This window comes from Chelmon rostratus, chromosome 21 (assembly GCF_017976325.1).
Source record: "Chelmon rostratus isolate fCheRos1 chromosome 21, fCheRos1.pri, whole genome shotgun sequence".
NCBI classification, from domain to species: Eukaryota; Metazoa; Chordata; class Actinopteri; order Chaetodontiformes; family Chaetodontidae; genus Chelmon; species Chelmon rostratus.
In genome coordinates, this window is record NC_055678.1 from 18,530,082 (window position 1) to 18,550,948 (window position 20,867).

The 20,867-nt window shown below is 42.5% G+C and overlaps 1 protein-coding gene across 1 annotated transcript; it reads right to left on the reverse strand.

The window, feature by feature from the left end:
* Window positions 1-420: 420 nt before the first annotated feature.
* On the reverse strand, window positions 421-19,663 carry slc9a3r1a (SLC9A3 regulator 1a). Its single transcript, XM_041962451.1, has 6 exons — window positions 19,001-19,663; window positions 6,894-7,073; window positions 5,050-5,203; window positions 4,849-4,895; window positions 1,615-1,665; window positions 421-1,382 (listed from the first exon to the last, which is right to left on the reverse strand). Exons 1-6 carry the CDS (start codon window positions 19,469-19,471, stop codon window positions 1,227-1,229), a joined length of 1,059 nt encoding a protein of 352 aa, XP_041818385.1. The 5' UTR covers window positions 19,472-19,663; the 3' UTR covers window positions 421-1,226.
* Window positions 19,664-20,867: the final 1,204 nt, after the last annotated feature.

Below are 20,867 nucleotides of genomic sequence, written 5' to 3' on the forward strand. Positions count from 1 at the left end.
GCGAGATGGATTTTTCATGCGTTTTACAGTCAAATGGAAACATGTGATTGGTGCAGGTTTTTGGCCTCTCTGGCTTTCTGTAGATTTAACTTAAAGCAGGAGCCTGCTGCTGCTGGAAACCAGGTTAATGAGAGCAGAGTTTTCAGACCAGGAAACCAAAATAAAAAGCTTCGTAGCGTTGAGGAACTGCAGAGTGTGGTGCTAATCCTCTGTGGGTTTATCTCTGCATGTGACCTATTTCACATTACACACAGACATCTGATCCTTTACTAATATACAAAATATTGACTAGTCCAGGTTTAAGGTGTTTTTTTTTTCAAATTATATTTTGCAGTGCAGTTGATAGTCAGACCAGCCTTTGCAGCTTAAAATTACATACATAGCAGCTTCATTTCTCTCGAGTCAGTCAAAAATCACATCTCCTCTTAAATCATTTATTTGCTTATGTACAAATCTACCAATAGCAACATGAAAAAATAATCTGTAATTTCCTTGAATCAAACATACAGTGTATCGTGACAGAAGCCCTGGAGGGAAGGACAACTGGACAGACATGAAGAACTGTTTCCAGTAAGGCTACCAGAGCTTTGATGGTTCAAAAAACAACACAGTCCCTTCAGCCGTCTCTTAAGACTTTAACACACTGATGGAGTTCAAACACCGCCTCGACAGGAAAACAGACTGTCATGGAATGTTGGCAATACGGGCTCAGCAGAGTCGTTCAGCATTGTCCAATCACAGACACCGACTAGAAAACATCAATTCTTTCATTCTAGTTGCTGATTGCAGACGTCAAAAATCTGACTTCATTCATTTAAACTGAAGATTTAAATTCTGGCTGCATAATCTGCCAATTTTGTCAATTTTCCTTGTGTCCCATTATTCCTTAAATGCTTCTTCTCATGTGAGAAACTGTACATTACTCCTTTTCTCTTTCAAACATTCTTAATATATTAACATTTGTTCCTGTGTGTGACGATGACATTTCGACCATTATTTAGACATGAAAGAAAAGTGGCAAAAACCCTAAATGAAAACAAATAAAATCATGATATAATACTGGTTTAACGTGGCAATTTCAAATGTTCTAAATGAACGCTGTGTGTTTCAGGCACAGCGCGACAACGTGACAACTAAACTCGGACACCAGATACAGGGCAGTGCAGCCGGTCGGGAGGAAGTGGACACTGTGATGATGATAATGATGAAGAAGATGATTTTGATGTTTACAAGTTGCTGAACAGTTCGTTCCTCTTGGTCCAGTCCATGGTTGGGGCTTTCTTGGCGGCTCGTTTCTGACGGACTCTTTCTTTGGCCTGGGCCACGGACACGCCCAGATCCAGGCCCTCGACTGCTGGGGCCAGCTCCGGAGCCCTCTCAACCTGCAGACACACATGCACAGATTGAATTTTATTCTTGCCCTTTCAGAATAACAGGATGTGAATCATTCCCAGAATCCCCTTCCTCAGGGGTGTTTAAATACAGTGCATTTTTTGCATGTTGTCTTTTTTTTTTATATGCTGTTAATATTTGTGCTGCATTCAGTGCACCTCTGAGCTTTATCAATATGAAAAGGTGCTGAAGTGTTTGCATGAGGTGAACATTTGCCTGTACCTCTGGAGTGGGCATGAAGGTGGACACTATGGGCGTCCTCTCTGCTGCTGCCTGTCAGACACAGAGAAACAGCACACAATTCAAAACCAATCACATTAAAGGGTCACTTCATCCATCGCACATCACAGAACACCATAACATTCTGTGATTAGCTCTCATAGCTTCTTCACTGGCACCACGTGTTCTGACTGGTATTTCGTTTTTAGTTCCTTAAACTGCTTTAAGCAGAATTTCATGCACCTCCGGTGTGTGTAGGTGCAGGCAGAGATCAGATTAGTTCAAACACGGACTAATAAAACTAAAACTACCCGCATGCCTCGACATCACTGGAGATAGAAAGAGAAAAAATAATTTTTGCAGCATGGGTGGTTGTTTTGGTGTTGTCCAGCAGGGGGCAGAAGAGCCCTGCTGTCAGTTACCCTCACATGCAGCGGGGCCTCAGTGCTGCAGCTTGAATCACATTCTCATCACTCGCTTATTAAAGCCGGGGCTCAGTGTCAGCACTAATCTGTGTGCAGGATGGAAAACTGGTGAAATATTAACTTGCAGGACAGGAAACACTGCGTGGCTGCTTCTAGCTGCAGCACTTCGCCCTCTGTATGTATGAAACTGGCATGCGATTCATAAGCAGCTGCTCTTCTAAAAATACACTCCGGCCTCTCTGAGTGGCTTCGGACAAATGCTACAACGTGCTGCATAATAACGCCAGAGTCATGTGGTGATGCTTCCTCGCTGCTGGAGGAGCATTTCAACACATGCACATACAACAACTGCATCTCCAGTCAGACGCTAGTCTTTTAATGGGCTGTCTATGTGCACATGCAGTTTAAAAGCCTTATAAGATATACGGTCAACTGATAAAACAGAACATACACACACACGTATATCTGAGGTCAGAGGTAGTCATGAGTGTTTATACCCAGCGCTGTGTTATGTAATTGCTGGTGAATGAGTGATTGTTCCTGCTGCAGAGGAGTTCAATCTGCCTGCATATGTGAGTATGTGAACGGCGCTCGTTAGTCTTCTCATTAGCATAATCCCAGACTCGCCCTGAGAGTTAAAGCCACTTCAATCCCATGATCCTCTGGGCCACAGAGGAGCGACAGAGAGAGAGAGGGAAGCGCACACTTGTGAGCTCTTGTTGCCATGGTGAAGGGTCAGCCACAATGTCACCAGAGCGGCCAATCCACTCTTCCCATGTTGTCAGTGTGTGTGTGTGTGTGTGTGTGGAGAGGAGGTGGAGAGTGTTTACTTTTGATAAAGTCGCCCTGCCGTGCCTGTGGCATGTTAAAAGTGAAAGCTAATTAAAGGAGCATCACACTCAAGTTGTAAAAGCAGTTTCATCATTATCTACTGTTAAGTGAAAAAATAACCCTGATGATGTCATAGTGATGTCAGCAGGGTTATCTCAGGGTTTGGAAACAGAAAGCCTGCATTACAACATGAGGGGGGAGAGCCTGAAGAAAGACAACAGTGAGTTGCATTATGGGTAGTGATCCAGTGTTTTTAGATCTTTGATACTAGGGACAACAGCTCTTCTTTAGTCTGTCTCTCACAAGATTTCAAACTTTATAAAGGAACAATGCTAAAGTGACACGATGTCCCTTTAAAAACCATTTACATAAGTATTCAGACCCTGCCAGTGATGCATCCTGCTTTTATCGAGGGCCCTTGAGCTTGAGATGCTTCTACAACTTGACTGAAGTCCACCTGTGTGAATTCCAGTGGTATTAATGAGGTGATGGCCAGAACCCGACAGCGTGTCTAGAGGAAACCAGGCGCTGAGCCTCTCCTCATTGACAGCATCTCTACAGTCCGACGCGCTGGTGGCGGCATCGTGCTGTGGGGATGGAGACTGGTCAGGATAGAGGGAAAGATGGATGCAGAAGTATATCGAGCAATCCTGAGTGAAAACCTCTTCCTGAGCGTGTTCCAGAGAGGATCCAGAGACGCTGACATTTTAACAAGACAAGAGAAGCACCCAAAGCATGCTGCAGAGAAAACACACGAGTGGCTTCAGGAAAACTCTGTGATCTCTGCAGAGATCTCCCTAACCGACCTGGTTGAGTCCGAAAGATTCTGCCAAGAAGAACAGGAGGAACTTCAAGGTGCTGTACCCAAGCTTGGAGGAGCATTTCCAAGAAGACTCAAGGCTGTCATCGCTGCTAAGGTGCTTCAACCAAGTACCAAGTGAAGGGTCTGAACACTTGTAAATTGGATTTTATATATAATATCTTTTATTTTTAATAAATTCACAAAACACTCATAAAAGCCGTTTTTCTTAGTCACTGTAGAGTATTGTGTGAAGCAGCACATTCATTGAACTGAATCATCCTGCTTCCTCTCTAAGATACGTTGTGATTGAGAACATATCAGTCCCACCAAGAGGAGCGAATGAGGACGTCTTACTGTCCAGGAGGGAACACTGTTGGATTCACAGTGTGAGGACTCGGTCACCTCAGGGACTGAATATAGATCATGACTTGAAGTGATCTCTGCTCTGTCCTCTGTTTATTGGATGTTTAGATCAAAGTCTTTATGATGTTCATTTAGAGCTAATATTGAACTTTTCTGTGCATCTATTAGAAATCTATTAAAAACTGATACATTTCACTTATCCAAAACATTTGTATGTAAAATGTAATGTTGTGTGAGACATGAAGTAATCTGATTGGCTGTAACGCCTGTCGCTGTGTGTTTAAAGTGCTGATTCGCTGAAGGCCTCCTGATGTTTTTTCTCGCTCTAACGCTGGAATATGATCATCTCAGCACCATCGCATGTGTCACTGGGCTGCGGCCTCTACAACATGCCAGTGCCTGGTTCATTTACTCGTCAGTATTAAATGTAGTATTTCCTTATTATTATTATTATTATTATTGAAAGCTATACAAATCAACTTGCCTTACAAATTTGTCTTTTGACAAAGTGAAGAGAGAGAGATTTGAGAAATATTTGAAGTATTGTGATACTGAAGTAAAACTCTGCAGGGCTTTTCTATACTGGCGAGAAAAACAGTGGCAGAAATACTGAATACCTCCAGAGGCTATCAGTATCAGCCCTCTGAAGTGTTATTGGTCCGTCTGTCACATGAAGACAGACAGAGTGCTTCACACAACACTGTCCAGAACTCCTAATCTGCTACCAGGAATGTCCAGAGAGGATCAGCAGGGCTTTTCCAGGCCGCTATCTAAGTATGTGTGTGTGTGTGTGTGTGTGTGTGCAGTGGTCCTCACCTCCTCCCCGTCTGATGCTCTCTCTGACACTGGTTCAGGAAGAGGTCCTACAGGGGGAACATATATATATGTATTATACAAACAGTCAGAGTTGCACCAACTGTGTTGTTCTTGATGTTCTAACACTGTCATGTTAAACATGATTCGGGCACATTTATTAAAGTAGGAACTTCTAATGCAATTTGGGCCTTTGTGTCATACCAGTGACGTGCTCCTCGGTGGGCAGGACTTTACATCTGGAGAAGAATTCCTCAGTCTCAGCATCAACCACCAGCAGCGTGGTCTCATCTCCACCTGCTTTGATGGCCGCCACCACCTCTGAATGCTGCATGCCGATCACTGACACGCCATTCACCTGAGAGAGGACAGGAGACACTTTTCATTATCAATCAATTTATTTCTAATTTTATTAGAAAGTCCATTAGTCCGTTATGAAACAGAGTAAAGGCGACTGATTTTCTGGTTTTGAGCAACGAGTTAATCGTGATCTTCAGCTTCGGTCCTTATGCTTCCAGGGTTAAGCACTCACAGCTGTAGCTGGCATGAGATCAAAGAAATGACCCAGGTTTTACATAAATGATGTGTGATCTCCAATTAAGCCCTTATCATAAGACCAAACAAACAGCTCCAGATTTCGAGAAATTACCCAAGCTTTCCATTTTAGCTTCACAAATCTCCAGCAGCGGCACTGACCACTGAGTGAAACTAGCAGCTCCGGTTTAAGCGGATATATTCAATGATCCCTGAGAGGGAAATCATTTTGCAGTCCAGAACAATGACTGTGGAGCAGGTACAGGTTCAGAGACCAGCTCAGAAGTGCTTTAGCTGGAGCAAACAAACAAACAAGCGATCAAATCTCTGGTGGGTGGACAGGTGAACTGCGAGTCTGTCAGACATGCTGTCTATCTAGTAAGCTAACTAGCTAAGTTAGCTTGAGACATTGAGTTATAACTGTGCCTCAAAGTTAAGGAGTTTGCTGGTTAATTCGGTCACAACAGCACTCCCTCATTCACTCATTCATTCATTTCTGACAATCTCCCAATCCACAGACTTTTTTATGACTGTGGTGTAATGAATTCTTGAACTATGATATCATCAATGGCACCATTAAAATGTGTTTTTCATCACACTGTAAACATCAGCTGTTCCCATAACAAATGCAGTTTGCTTGCACAGGTGGAAATATTCCTGTAGCTTGGATTTTATTGACGATAAGAACATCAGACATAAACTACAGTATGTGCTATAACTGGTCGCTCACACAGAGGGCCATGCACACAGTAATGATGCTTTTTTTAACATGTAGAGGCCAATTTTGCAGCAACTACTGAATAGACTGACAACTGACAGAAGAGTAATGGTGCCAGCGATGGAAAATGTTTGGTACCACCGTTATTACAGGGCGTGGTGTGTAAGCATACTCCCAGAGTTGGAACTAATCAAGAATCCGGGGAGATACAGCGAGTCGCTGAGGAATTCCTGTGGGAGGGAGATCTGAGGTGGGAACACCGTCAGGAATCTCTCAGTCTCACCAACTCCCACACTGTCTGTGAACATCGGACAGGTGGTACCGAACACTTTATTTCTCTCTGGTGACGCTTGTCTGACTGACTCCTTGACCTCCACAGAAAACTCACTCACAGTATGTACAATGTGGTGTTACTTCACTGACATCACCCCCCTGACCCCCATCCTCTCCTGCAGACTGCTGTAATTCGGCCCACAGACACAGTAAGTGGATTAACTCTGACTCTGCCATGGATGGGAGAAAACGCTGACTTCTGCTTCACACACAGCGAAAAACAGTCTTTATACTGCACAGACACACACAGGAGCATATAGATGCACACACCTGCACACACACACACAAGAAACAACATACACACATTACAGCTACAGCTCGCCGTCTAATAATAACCTAATACCCCCTGGGATTTCAGTTTGCCTACTGGTGTAATAGGATTACAGCTGATACACATACAAACGAATTAAAACAGTATCGAGCAACTGTGGCTTGGAGAGATGGGTGAGTGTGTGTCGCATACCTGGATGATCTTGTCATGTGGTCTGAGGTCTGCTCTCTGCGCTGGAGAGTCTTCATCCACTGCCCTGATGAACTGGCCTGGTCTGGACTTCTCGCTGTGCAGGTTGAAGCCGTAGCCATTGGCTCCCTTCTTCAGGTGGCAGAGACGAGGCCGCGGCCCGCCTCGCTCCTCCTGCAGCTCCTGGAGAAAAATCAACGGCTCATTAAATGCTGCGATCAGGAATATTTTACTGGCTCTCTGTGACATAGATTAGATTAGATCAGATTAGATTCAACAACTCTGTAACTGCACACTGAGACCATCAAATGCAATTCAGCATCTGAGTGCACTTGGTGTAGTTTCTCCAGCACTGTTGCAGCATTTCAAAGACGAATGGACTGGCTAATGTCCAAAAAAATGAGCTATTTTTAAAAAAAACTGTGCACCATTGTAGCACATTGTTTTTGCTGTAGCTATAAAGACAGCATGTCTAGCATCTGTGAACAGGTGTCATAGTCATTGTTTATTGGGTTTATATGGTACAGCGAATCACAAGAGCAACAACAGCTCAATAACCACATTTCTGATTACAGGAGGGATGTGACATATGCTACTAAACAGCTGCTTTCAGCCAGTGAAATTAAGTACAATTAATCTTACATTTCTCCAAAGCAGTCCACTTTGACATGTGTTTTACGTCAATCTGAGATTCCACATCAATATTTGCTGTAAATTACAAAGGTGTGTACGTCATCTAACTTCCCTATTTACACACTCCATGCATGGTGCTTATTTGGACAAATAACACATCAAGTCAGAATTAAAATAACACGACACTCACTGTCATGCCATTTGACACTGACGTCATAAACATAGATAAGCAGAAAAGTCTTTTGTAACAACATGATCTGCATGGACCTTAGACAGATGTTCACGCACATAATGAAACAGATTATACAGTACAACAGCTGACTTCCTTTTCTAACTGAATTCAGATGGAGCAGGTCTCTGCCTCTTGCAGAGGCTAATCCTGCTGTGGCCTACACCCAGTTAAGTGTCTAATCCCGAGTGGGTGACGGACCTGTATATTCACTTAACCGTTTAATACTGTAATCACATGTGCAGTTAGAGCACTGTTCCACTGACGCCATGAACTACGCATTTTGTCCTGGAAATTATTCCTGGGTTCCTATTACAGTCCGTTCCAAAAAGGTGTGGGAAGGTGAGAGGTAAACTCTTGCCTGTCAGGAAAAGAAAATTAAAAAAAATCAATAGATGAAAATCTAGGAATACAAGACACAGAAATGGAGCTCTAGTGGAAGTTATGTCAGGAAGACTGTTCTTTTGAATGCTTAGGCCTGTCATTATTTCTTAAACCATCCCATATTCACTCCTCTCACACATGATCACTCATCATTTCTTCGCCATCATTGTCTGCGGCTGTCAATTAAGATATCAGCTGTTGTCATCAGACGCTCAGATCTATCCAATAGCAGAACGACACATCTTCATTGTCAGCCTATCATCTATCGTTTATAGCCAACATGTGCATAAGGCAGATTCACATTAGTGAACACAAATGGCTCTTATAAAAATGTTCCTCATCCGCCTGTTGCACTACCATAGACTTATAAAACCACAGCTATCTATGCAACACTCTCAGCTATCAGCGGCTATCTGCAGGCGAGTCCCTACCAAGTGACCAGATAAGATCAACCAATGCAGCCTCAGCATTCACTGAAGCCAGACACGCCCTCTCAGCCAGTGGCAAGGGTGGATTATGCATTGATCCAAGGGTTTATATGAAATCAGCGTGGTTGATGATTGCTGAAACATTACGAGTGAGTCACTGCGATCTTGGGAGGACTTTGGGTATGGTGATAGTCAGGTTGAACCTTTGGATGGAATCACACATTTATGACGAAGTCCACATAACTAGAGGTTGTTAATGAAGATGATAAGGATGAGACAGTGTAGCAGGTGAGGTGCAAAGTACTGGACAGCTGTACACTGCAATTATCTCATCTTGCAAGCAGAGTCATATACCTGCTTCTGGTTTAGGTCATTCACCTGAGAATATCTAAGCATATTATATAATGTTTATTATGCTGCAGGTGAGGAGGCATAAAAATTGGACAAAGAGGATAAAAAGATAGAGAAAGCATAAACTCCAGACAGCAGCAATTAGACAGACGGCACACTAGAATACAGCACTGCATGGACACATAAGTGGTTATCGCCATTGCCACTTAGACCACAGTTACCTAAACAGGTACAGAGTTCAAGCTCTCGTAATAAGTACGCCAGACCTTCCCCCAATTCATTAATACTTGACGATGAGACAAACACTTTGTTTAAAGCATACCATCTCACTACACAGCATGATAGGTAACTGAACCAATCCTGTAAGGTGAACAAGCTCCATATTTACTGCACATCAATGGCGGAGAGGATCTCCCTGTGGCACAGCCTGTGGCACAGGAGGCGACAAGTGATAGACTGCTACCCCTCCGTCTTCGTCTCTCTGCTAGTACCAGTTGATCTACATACAATATGAAGAAGACCCTGCAGAGACACAGCTAGTCTGTTGCTTACCATCACCAGCAACACAAATTATGAGGGTACATTTCAAGAGACAGCTGAGTACCACTTTCTGAATTTCAGGGTTATTTGCAATCTCTTTCACAGCATGCACAGGAAAACCACAGTATCAGCAGCACCACGTGCAGCAAAACAGTGCAGTGACAGCAAGTGCTGTATGGTAATAACACCACTGTGTAAAGTCCAGCAGCGAGTCTCTTTAACATGCTGGCACTGATTCAATTTGCAATGGCTGTTGCTAAAGCAACCCACTCCTGAAGATATACCTCGGAGAAGACATGTGTTTATATCTGCTACCCTCGTGATCCCTTAAGTGAAAGATGTAGCAGTGCAGAATTCAGTTGTACAGACCAATCCTGAGTGGTTTGTCATTTTAAACAAATTGGCAACATTTACACCATGTACAGTTTATGCTAAAAATGCTGCTCTAATGACATGAAAACTCAAAACTCAAACACAACAAGCTTTCAATCTCAGGAGTTTCATGAGCACAGCACTCAGGAAAACAGTGACCTCAGAGCAGTGGTGGAAAGGTGAATCTGAGTCCATCAACTAAACTAAAACAGAATTAACACTTCTTGGCTACCGGTTGGCAGTTGGGAGGCTCCTTTTTCCTCTGAATGAGTGCCGTGGTTTACAAAAGTCTGGGACCACTCTACCAGCCCACCAACTGTAGATTAATCCGCCGCTGAAAAACAATGAAAACAGTCCACAACAAATGCGCCAACAGTGGCATACCAATCTTTGTATTTTTAATCTATCCATCACTTTAATATGCCTTTTTCGAGCCTTCCTCTGCAAGGAGGTCAAAGGTCAACAACAGAGTAGTGGCTGCAGGCTGGTGGTGATCCAGTTTAAAGGAATCTGCTGCAGAGAGCTGGGCGTAGGCTCAGCAGATGACACTTTGTACATAGAAATGACATCTGGTTTGAGATCTGCCACAATGTGAATACTGTATTATCCTAATTTTACTGTGATAGTACACGAGGCAGGAGGCAACCACTGCAAACATTCCCTAAGCTTGATGAATAACAAAGGTTAATGGTTTTACAGCTTGCTTTAGTTAAACATCAGATCCTGTGCTTCATCCTAGTATCTCATAAAGAGGGCTGACCTGTTGGGAGGACCTTGAACTGAGTTTGAAATACTAAGTGGTGTCTGATGTGAAAGATTTACGACTACCTCTGGGCACAATTCCACAGAGAGAAAAAGGCCACATCCCAAACATGTTGTAAATTGTCCCATGTCTATGAATCGAACTATTTCTGTTGGACCACCCGTACAGGTCTGTCTGCATGCTGGTTGTGCTGTGACACTGTTGAACCTTCCAGCCTCTCTCAAACCAGCGTCTTGAAATAATCAACTTGAAAAGAGTCCAGGGATTGTGACAGTCCATAGTACACCTCAACAGCAAGAGTTGTGCAATGGACTTTAACGGTTCCTCACTCAGGTTAACAGCACATACAATTGGGCCTGTTAGGCTGAGGCACTGAGTATCTTACTATACATTATTCTAGCATCCAGAAACTCAACACTTTGAGTTGATACTTTATGTTTTAGGTGTTTAGTGTTTGCATGTATGTAGTTTGAAACTCTGTAAAGATGCTATCTTGGCAGGAGCTCCCTTGAAAAGGAGACATTGTGATGTCAATGGGCAACCTCAGGAACACATTTCTTCCTTGCATTTTCCCTGAATTTGCTTTTTAGTAAGTAGAGTACAGTGTATGACAGTAAAAGTTGAAGCAAATTATCCATGGTGAGTACAGCAGTCTTGCATTTTGGGGTGTGACGTCCAATCTGTCGAAATTGTTTACTCAAACGCTGAGACTGACTGGGTGTTTGCCTGATGAATGTGGCAGCGTTTAGCTTTGTGTTTATTGCTTGAGGAAGTTATGAGCTTACATAATGAACACAAACGACACAGAACTGCCACTACATGAAGCATTATAGTTATCATTAACTGGCTGCGACAAAAACAAATACTGCAGCTTCAGCACTATAGCACCTCTCTGCAAGGACAGGAAGTGGTTTCCTCATTGGCTCCACCCCAGCAGCTAACAACTTGTATGCTGACAGAGGAACTGGCTCTGTGTGTGTGAGTGTGTGTGGTTACAGAATGGCTTTTACCAACATAATCTGCTACTGAAAAATTTGTTTAAAATTCATCTACCACTCCTCAATCTTTTTGTCCCAGGCCTCTTCTCAAGAATGTAATATAATGAGGTCAACAAATATTTCAGAATCAGCACTAAAACCTAGAAATAATCTCTTTTTTTAAGGAAAACATGAGGGAATTAAAGCTCAATGGAGGGTGACGGGGGAAAAACCACCCACACAGCTTTCTAATAGATAGTCACAAAGTTGTTGTAGTCACATAAAGTGTTCAATTTCAGCATGCAGATATTTTCCTGGAATAACATCAGCAGAAATTAGATCCAGTTATTTCACTAAAATATCTGCCAACATTACCATTAGCTTTCCGTTAGCATCTAGCCCAGCGTGAAGCGCTCAGAGGTTCACAAGGTGCTCGGTTTTGAAACAAGTCAAGGTCAGTGTAGTGTAGTGTAGTGTAGCGTAGTGCTAACATTGGCTGAGTTAGCAAAGGAAACACTTATTGATTGGCTTATGATCAATGATAGAAACCAGACATTTTAGTGAAATGCCAACAGAAGAAATAAGCCTGCTATTTCACTGAAATGTTTGCGCTAGCTTGTCATTCACCGGTGGCTCGATTGAGCTATCTTTGCATGTAGTCGGGGCACATGACCAGACAGAGTTAGCAGAGCAAATGTTTCCTGCTGGGCTAACATGAGTTTTAGCTAACGGTCATTGAAGTAACAACAAACTTCTTGTCTTCTTCAACAAACCCTTGTAAGTGCAACCAGTTCAAGACACAAGCGTACATTAGACTCACAATGGAGGCAGAAGATTCATTGGATAAAACATAGAGCAACATTGTTGCATCAAATTCACTGATATACGTTGTATTTTGAATATTTTCTTATTGAATTGTTAAAATTGTATTCAGCCGCTGCATTATTGGACAGTCTTTCTGATAACAAAAGATGCTGAAATTCTAAAACACAGAATTCAGAAAATTTTCAAAGGGAAAAAACAAAATTTAGGAAAAAATAAAAATAGAATCTGGAAAAATATGTGTCCTTCTGGGCTAACCCTTTGAGACTAGGATAAGACGTCAGAGATTTGAAAGGAGCTAGTCGAGGGGGTTGGAGCATCTGATCAGGGTGCCACATGAATGCCCGTGGAAGTTTTCCTTCTGGGAGGAGACTCCGGAGCAGCCCCAAGCAGCTGTACAAGGATGGTTTGCAGAATGCTGTTTTCATTCACATTACTTCTTTTAGCTTCACAAAGCTTAATTTGACACCATTACAGTGTGAAAGGAATGGTGACAAAAAGATCTTTATCAACTGTCCACATCTCAGAACATAATGTATTTTTATTGCCGACCACACTTCCCCCTAGTCTCTATTCATATAATCAGTCCAATCTGTGTGGTCAGGCTGAATTCTCAATTTAGCAACTGCTGACTGATTGGAGTTAAAGGCTGGCTGAGTCCAAAGCTTGAGGACAAAAGCCTATATGTGACATAGTATTAATGCATTCGCCATTTAAGAGCAGCAGAGACTTCAAAGACACTTTCCTAATTGCTTGCACCAAATGTAATTATAATCCCTGTCATGCCAAAGGCCCCGATTAAATCATGATGGATCTGCAGCCTTTCATTGGACAGCTTAACTTCACGGTCCAGTCACAGCTGAAGGGAAGAAATGCTTGTGACGCTGTCATCCCAGTGTCAGAAGCATGTCCTTGGTTAACCTCAAGTGGAAAATGCTGAAAAATGAATGAATGGCTACATGTTCTCCACTGCTAAGAATAAAGGGCTGTTATGGAGGCTTGGCCGACTGATAGCCTATTTTGTATCTGTGTGTTTATTTAGACTATGTCACTAAGAAAACAGTGAGGCCGTGAGGATCTCGGTCAGCTGACGCCAGCAGCACTTTCATGGAGTTTGTTTTGGATGGCAGCCCATACAAAGAACCATCTGAATAAAAGTTGCTCCTGCAGGCAATGTTATCAACATTTGGCCTCAGTTTTAGAACATTGTGATTTTTTTGTTAACTAGTTCTTAAATATGAGCATAAAAATACCACAGTTACACACATGGCCTTGACTCCCACACCTGCTGGAGTGACAGTAACAGATAAAAACAGGGCACAAAAAAAAATCAGTGCTGTCAATGCTATGGAAAATAGACACACACAGTGGATGATTGGAAAGTCCCATATACAGGGTATGATGTAACTCCAAATAGGCTCAGTTTTTACTGGAAAATGTGTAACTTCATTTAAAAAGCAGATACAAAAGCTACTGAATGATGATCTTGCTGGAGCATTTGGCCTTTCTGCCTGCATTGTACAAGCACATCAAACAGCCCAGCACAATGATTATTATGTGATCACTGCTGAACAATACTCACCAATAGGACTTTGAGACCCCTTAATTACCATTCAGTTAGTAGAAGATCCATTGAAAAGGTGCAGGTCCAACAATAGCACAGACATGTCTTAATACATATGAGGCCATTCTACTGCACCATGAGCCATCTGCTGGGCCTGTTAAGAGGACCTTTGATCTTAATGCACTATTAACGCTGCACTGGCACTCGAAATACAACTTTTTTTGCAATCATACATAGATAGCAAAAAGCACAAATTTGGGCAGAAACTAAAATTACTGCCTCACATTTGTTTGTCTCCACCAGCCTGTCAAGTTGCACTTTATATTCATGTCTGTCCAGGCTAACATAGTATATGTAGTAAAGACTTTAGGAGTTTAAGAGAAGGTATTGAGCATATTTTTGGCAAAATGGAAGATATCACTAAATTGATGTATGATTCCAGTAAATAATTTCCAGGTAGACACATGCTGTCTTCACTTAAAGACTATTTTTTCCAGAGGAGTAAAGAGGACTGACAGAGAGCTTCATCACATGGTGCAACAACAAATGAGCTTGTGGTGTACTACAATGCTTCGGATGTTGCTCTAAAGAAGCTACAAACTGTAAAACGGGGATGCTTCACACACATGTTCAACTCGCCAGCACAGAAGAAGTAGTCAATGACAGCAAAAGCTGCAGGAAAATCCAGGAGCAAAGACCATTGTACTTGCCAATATATATATTTTTTTCTAAACTAATCACTTTGCCACTAAAATGTAAGAAATACTGACACATAACCATCAAAATTTCCTGCATTTTTGTTTGATAATTTACTTAAACAGTTAATAAATTAACAAAATAGGCAATTAATTTTCTGTCTATTGACTAGAGCTGACCGATAAATCGACCCGATACATAGCTACTGGAGATATAATGGTCCCACTGGGACTGCAATATACAGTATATAAAGAAATTGTACAGATAGTGTGAGGTCATTTAGAATCGCATAGTCTCGCCACTACAGAGCATTCACCGGTTTCCAGCATAAGATATAAGATTAAGCTATAAGGTAGACTAATTGATGAGTCCACTCATCGTTTCAGCACTATAAAACCTGAAAAATGCACCGACTCAAAAACCCACAGACTTTCTATCACTGGAAACTGCAGCAATATTGAGTAACATGGCAGTAATCTGGATTTATAGTGTTCACTTCTCCTGAATCAATAAAGCCCAAGATTAACTGTTCTCTCCTGGGTTTATATGAGCTGAGTGATAAGAGACCTTGTGAAACACTGAAGAAGAAATTATCCCTTGGAAAGATGACAGTTGCCTTAAGGCCTTCATTTTGAGTCTGAGGATCAAAATCTTCTGGAACTGCAAACAAAAGGTAGAAGTAGGAAGCACACAGAGTGAGACAAATCCAGCCAAGACGAGGGGGGAATTTAATGAGTCTCCATCCTCTCCAAATGAGTAACCAAAGGATCGTGGGGAATGAAATGGCATCTTTACTTTATTTTTGGTCAAGAACCTCATTATAGTGAACCTTGCTTCAACACTATTACCAGCCATTCATTTAGGATCCTATGACTTCATGATTTGTTTGACGTTTTCACATCTACAAGTAGAGAAGAACAAATTGCTGCTTAATCCCGTGGCCAGCACAAACACACACACACACACATCTCACTTCACTCCAGACCTATTGACAGTGTGTGTTAAGTGAGGGTGTAGGTATTTCAGGGTCAGCATGGCCTCCTTGTTGAGGCGTGAGAGTGCTCTCTCCTTTCCTCCCTGGCTCAGAAGCCTTTCTCCCCATGCAAACACTGTGGACAAAGCCTCTTTCTGCTGCTGGGGATCTCTATGGTGACCGATCGACGGCCCACGGTGTGGTTGGAGGACCGAGCCGCTGGAGGCCAGGATGTTACCATAATATGATGACATGCTCGCTCACTTCACGCTTTTATCTTCCAGGAAAACGAAATCTGTGTAGAATTAGATATCCAACCCTTTGTCGAGACTATCGCCATGAGGATTTTGCTCAGTCTAGTGTGAAAAAGGTTTGGTGACTGAGCCCTGGACTGCAATACCAAGTCTAACCAAAGACAATCACGTGAAAGGAACTATTGTTTGAAGTGTAACCATGATTGTGCTCAGCAGGGCCAGTTTCACGTCACCACTGGCCAGCCCACTCAAGTGTATCCTACTGGGAGGCTGGCATTAGAGGCCAGTATCAGACCATCAGTCAGGCTCTGCCAAGTTTCCCATCAGGGAGGAATGTAGCTGTAGGTTTGCAGCATCCCAGCCAGCTAGCCTGGGCTTTTCGCTTACTGGAGGTCAGAGCATTAGTGACGGGAAATGAGCCACCTACATAGAATGAGGCAGAGATCTAGACATCCCATTTATTACAATCTCACGGTCCTGTTGGTGGCAGACTGTGCTTACATGTATGAAATCCATATTGGTGAAGGCAGCCTCGGGGACTAGAATCACACAACTTTGATTCCGGCCGGACTTGGGACAGGAATTTGATGACTTTAGGCAAAATCCATAAAGATTTGCAGCTTCACTTTGACTTTAACACAACAGACATACTGACAACAGATATTATTAGAATCAATCCAATAATAGTTAAGTACGTTTCACAAGCACAAGGTAAAGGTGTGTTTGGCAGGGTGCATTAACACACGGGCAGCAGATGATGCCTTTATGTATCACAAATGGATACAAAGACTTCAGTCTTTATGCTGTGGTCTTCAAAACCTGGAGGGCAACATGCAAAACACACAGCTCAAAAATCACAGATGAAGCAATAGCTGCTTACTTCCTTTGACATTTGAGACTGTCCAAAGAAGATCCTGTGAATAAAACATGACATACATACAACTATGTGACTTAAATTCAAACTAACACATGGAAACAAACAAAAATCACATGTTTCCATCATGTTCGCATGCAGCCCTCATTTATTTTCACAAGTACAAAACTGTAATATTTGTTTATGTGAATTTGGAACTGTTACACTGCAACGCTGCACAACCCTGCTGATACACTGGATATACTGTATATATTTTGTAGGAAATGTGTGACTTTGAAAGTGATGGCAATTCAGAAGGACTCAGAGGCCCAGACAGGGTGTCAAACTATTAGTATTGTTGCGCTTCCTGAGCATCAACACGCTGGCAGGCTGATCCCACCTTCTGTCAGGAGGTGGGTTTGAGGAGGAAAAGAACAGGAAAAATGTGTTCGAAATCATAAGGTCGTAATGTCGTAAAAGTATCTCCATAGCAGCAATGGTCAGTGCTACATATGTAGTCCATGAAAGACACTGAAACACTACCAGTACCTTCATGTTGTTTTGTAGCCGACCCTTGACTTGTTCCTAATGAAGGAGCCAAGTCTAAAAATAAACAAGTATTGCATTATAAGTCCGAAATAAAAATCATTTCCCTTTCTCAGTGCTCCACAGAGCTTAACACCTCCACAATGAGGCTATTTTGCATTGCTATTACACAACATTTAAATCAGGGCCCAGACTTTGCACTGGCCAAAACAGTTATATAGCCCACAAAATCTTGCCGTGTTTTTGAATAACCTCATAAAATGGTTTCATAACAGACAACAAAAGCCCGGTCTTTCAAAGAGGCAGTATGATGGTAAGCCAAGGAAAAAAACATAAGTCAAAGTACTTCAGTTTTGATGCAGTGGAAGATCTCAGAGTCCCAGACAGAGCGTCAAACCGTTAGTGTTGTTGTTAATCAAGAGTTTTTTGTAAGTATTATTCAGTAAACCAGGAACTGTGAAGCAACTTCATCCATCAGTTAAAGTCTAGATGCTCTGGTCGTGTGAAATAAATGCTCTATTTTTATCCCATGATGTCAATTCATATCACAGACAATCAACCAGACAAAGACACGAGTGTAAAAAAAGATGTTCTATCTCGCTGACATGCGTCAAAGTGACAAAGCCTCCGGTCTGACAAGATAAACCTGACGGGGAATTCAAGGAGGCAAGCAGAGACACTGACAAACATTTATATGACAAAGACTCTGTTCAACAGGAACGATTAGACGCCTGGCACGTTTCACTGTGCTGTGTCACTTTTTTCTCTTAGCTTATAGCCTTTCACTGGCACTGGAAGTGGCTACTGGATAGGGGATTTAATTCCACCTTTGCTGCTCAGAGGCAGGGCTGGCCTCGGATCAGATAGGAGGATATAAGCCAGGGGCATTGCTGGTTTGGCTGCAAGTTAGTGTGACTCTTATAACATGGTAATATGGAATGAAATGTGTTTTTAAAGAGCTGCCAAACTTTGCTCAGGCACACACTGACAGGTAGAGTTGGACAATATGTCAACATTGACAGTGACGTTATGCAGATTTCTCAGAGATTTTTTATTTATATTGTTTATAACATGGTAGCTCTCCGTTTAATATCTCTGGATGCTGGGGCATCGTAAATGCTGTCACAATTCAATGATGAAGAATGCTTTACAGCAATATTGTTTTGTTTTTTTTAATATGATTTTTCACAAATTATTTATCCACTATCTTCTTGGATTAGCCATTTGTGTCTGGATATTTTGTCAACAAACTGGCTCTTAACTAAGAAACTGATTGTGGATAAAATAAATGGAAGTGATGCGACATAAGAGCAAGGGGACCTTACGCTGTTTGTTGGCACATGCTGATCCAAAGACCAAGACTAAACTTCCACAGTCAAGTTTCTCAATCGATTTTCCAGATATGTTACTCTATAAGGACAGTATATACAGTATATACTGACATCCCCATACAAAACTAAACGAGAGAGGATTTTATCCATATTGCCCACCACTATTCAAGAGGTTAACAGCTGACCTTTTGACCTGACAGCTGTCAAACTTAAAAAAAAATGGTATTTATTAAAGCCTAAAAGCTCTAAAACAAACTGAGGTGGCACACTTGGCCATTGTGAGGCAGAAGTATTTTTTAAAACATGCTTGCTCAAGAATATAATATATTATAATATGATAATAAGTGCTTTGCAGTGCGTTGAACGGAGTGAGCTGCTGTGCTTGACACTGTACCTTGGTGCTGGAGCTAACACTCAGCCTGTCCGACCTCTCCGAGGACGCGTCCCCGTTCTCTCGCGGGACGGGGCTGGACTCCCTCGGGGTGCCGTTGCTCTGTGCGTCCCCGCGCTCTGAGTCGCTGTCCCCGCCGGGCAGGGGAATCCCCTCCGTGACGAATTCTTTCCGGCACTGCAGGTTGTGTTTCTTCAGCAGCTCCGAGGTTTCGGCGTCCACCACGATAAGCTCCAGAGCCCCGACCGTGGCCCGTATCCTGGCGACCACTTGGTGGTGGCTCTCGCCCTCCACGCTCTCTCCATTCACGAACACCAGGCGGTCGCCCGCGAGAAGCCCGGCGGCGGAGGCGGGAGTATCGGGCTCCACGAGCCGGATAAACTGCCCGGTCTTGCCCTTCTCTCCGTGCAGGTGGAACCCGAAGCCGCCGGAGTCCTTCTTCAGCACACAAAGTCTGGGTCGGAGGTTTGACATGTTGTTACTCTTCTAACCGACGAAAACTTTTGTCCTCACTGTCCAAACAACTGCGAAGCCTTTAAATAACGACAAGCAGACGAGGAACTGACACCTGTTGCCTTCACCGACTTCGCGAGAGCTTCACTTCCGCTGAACTGACTCGCAGTCAACTTTCCACCGCTGGTGCCGCGTCTTCTCTGCCGGCGCCTGCTTCTCGGTTCCTCCCCTGTTTGTTACTATGTTGCAATCTTCTCTTCAACATCCAATCCGACGCCGTCCCGTGCTCAGCGGAGGGACCAGCGTCAAGCTGCCACAGTGGCGTTAGCACGGGTCATCAGATTTTCAAAATAAAATGCACAGAGTACATCACAACGTTACTGAGATTTGTGTTTTAAAAGCTGGATACCAAAACCATTTAGGTGCAATGTCCTGGACGAAAATGAAAGAAATGCCTCTTCTAACTGAATAAATAGTGAACAAACAACTTAAAGCAAAATCTCCCATCAGAATTTATTCCTGGCAGAAAAGAGAACACTTCTAAGTTTGCTTTTATAGCATAATGTAGAAAAACATAGGCTGCAACTGATTTTAAGTTAATAAACACAATTGCTGTAAAGAAATGAACAGGGGGAGTAGGAGTGCTGGTTGAACTTATGACTTTTTCTCTAAATCCTGGCTAGCAACAATATTTTGGTTTACTAAAGTAAATTTAATGTCATTTTTTGTTTACTGTTGCTGTAGATGATTTGTTACACTGCATTTGCACAGGACACAAAGGGGTATGTTGGGAAGTCATAATAATAGTGTAATAGCAATTTGACAAATAACTCAAATTTTCAGCCATAACAAGAAAATCATGCATGTTACTAAAGACATGGATTAGTTCAGTAGAATATAAGTAGGTACGCAGGCTTGTTACTTTTGTTTAATCGTCTGAATGTGTTCCTCAGCCTCCTCCGTTTTGAGGAAGCAGTCGGTTCATCTATTTTTGTTCCACGTGGTGTTACTGGGTGTGATGTGTTTCTTTAGATGCCAAAAGTGATGTGACTGCCCCATAAAAGCACTGAGAAACGATGTCTCCCTTGTTGGAGTTGGTAAGAGGTTGACAACAAAATAAAGATGAATTCCACATTTTTAAAAACTGCAATGCTTGTGCTTTTATTCTGAAAGCTACACCTGCAAATAGGAAGTTTCTATTTTTTCCTGTAGGTTTTCCAGCCATACAACCTAACTGTGCATGGAATGTTAATGATTGTTTTATGAATGGAGTATAAAATCAGGCAAAGATATTAAAGAAATTCAAGGGCCTGGAAGAACTCGTATGCATTTTACTTTGCTCCCTTTCCCAAAAACACACATGCACACACACACGCATGGAGACGCATGCACCCTTGTGGTTACAGTAAACATGCAT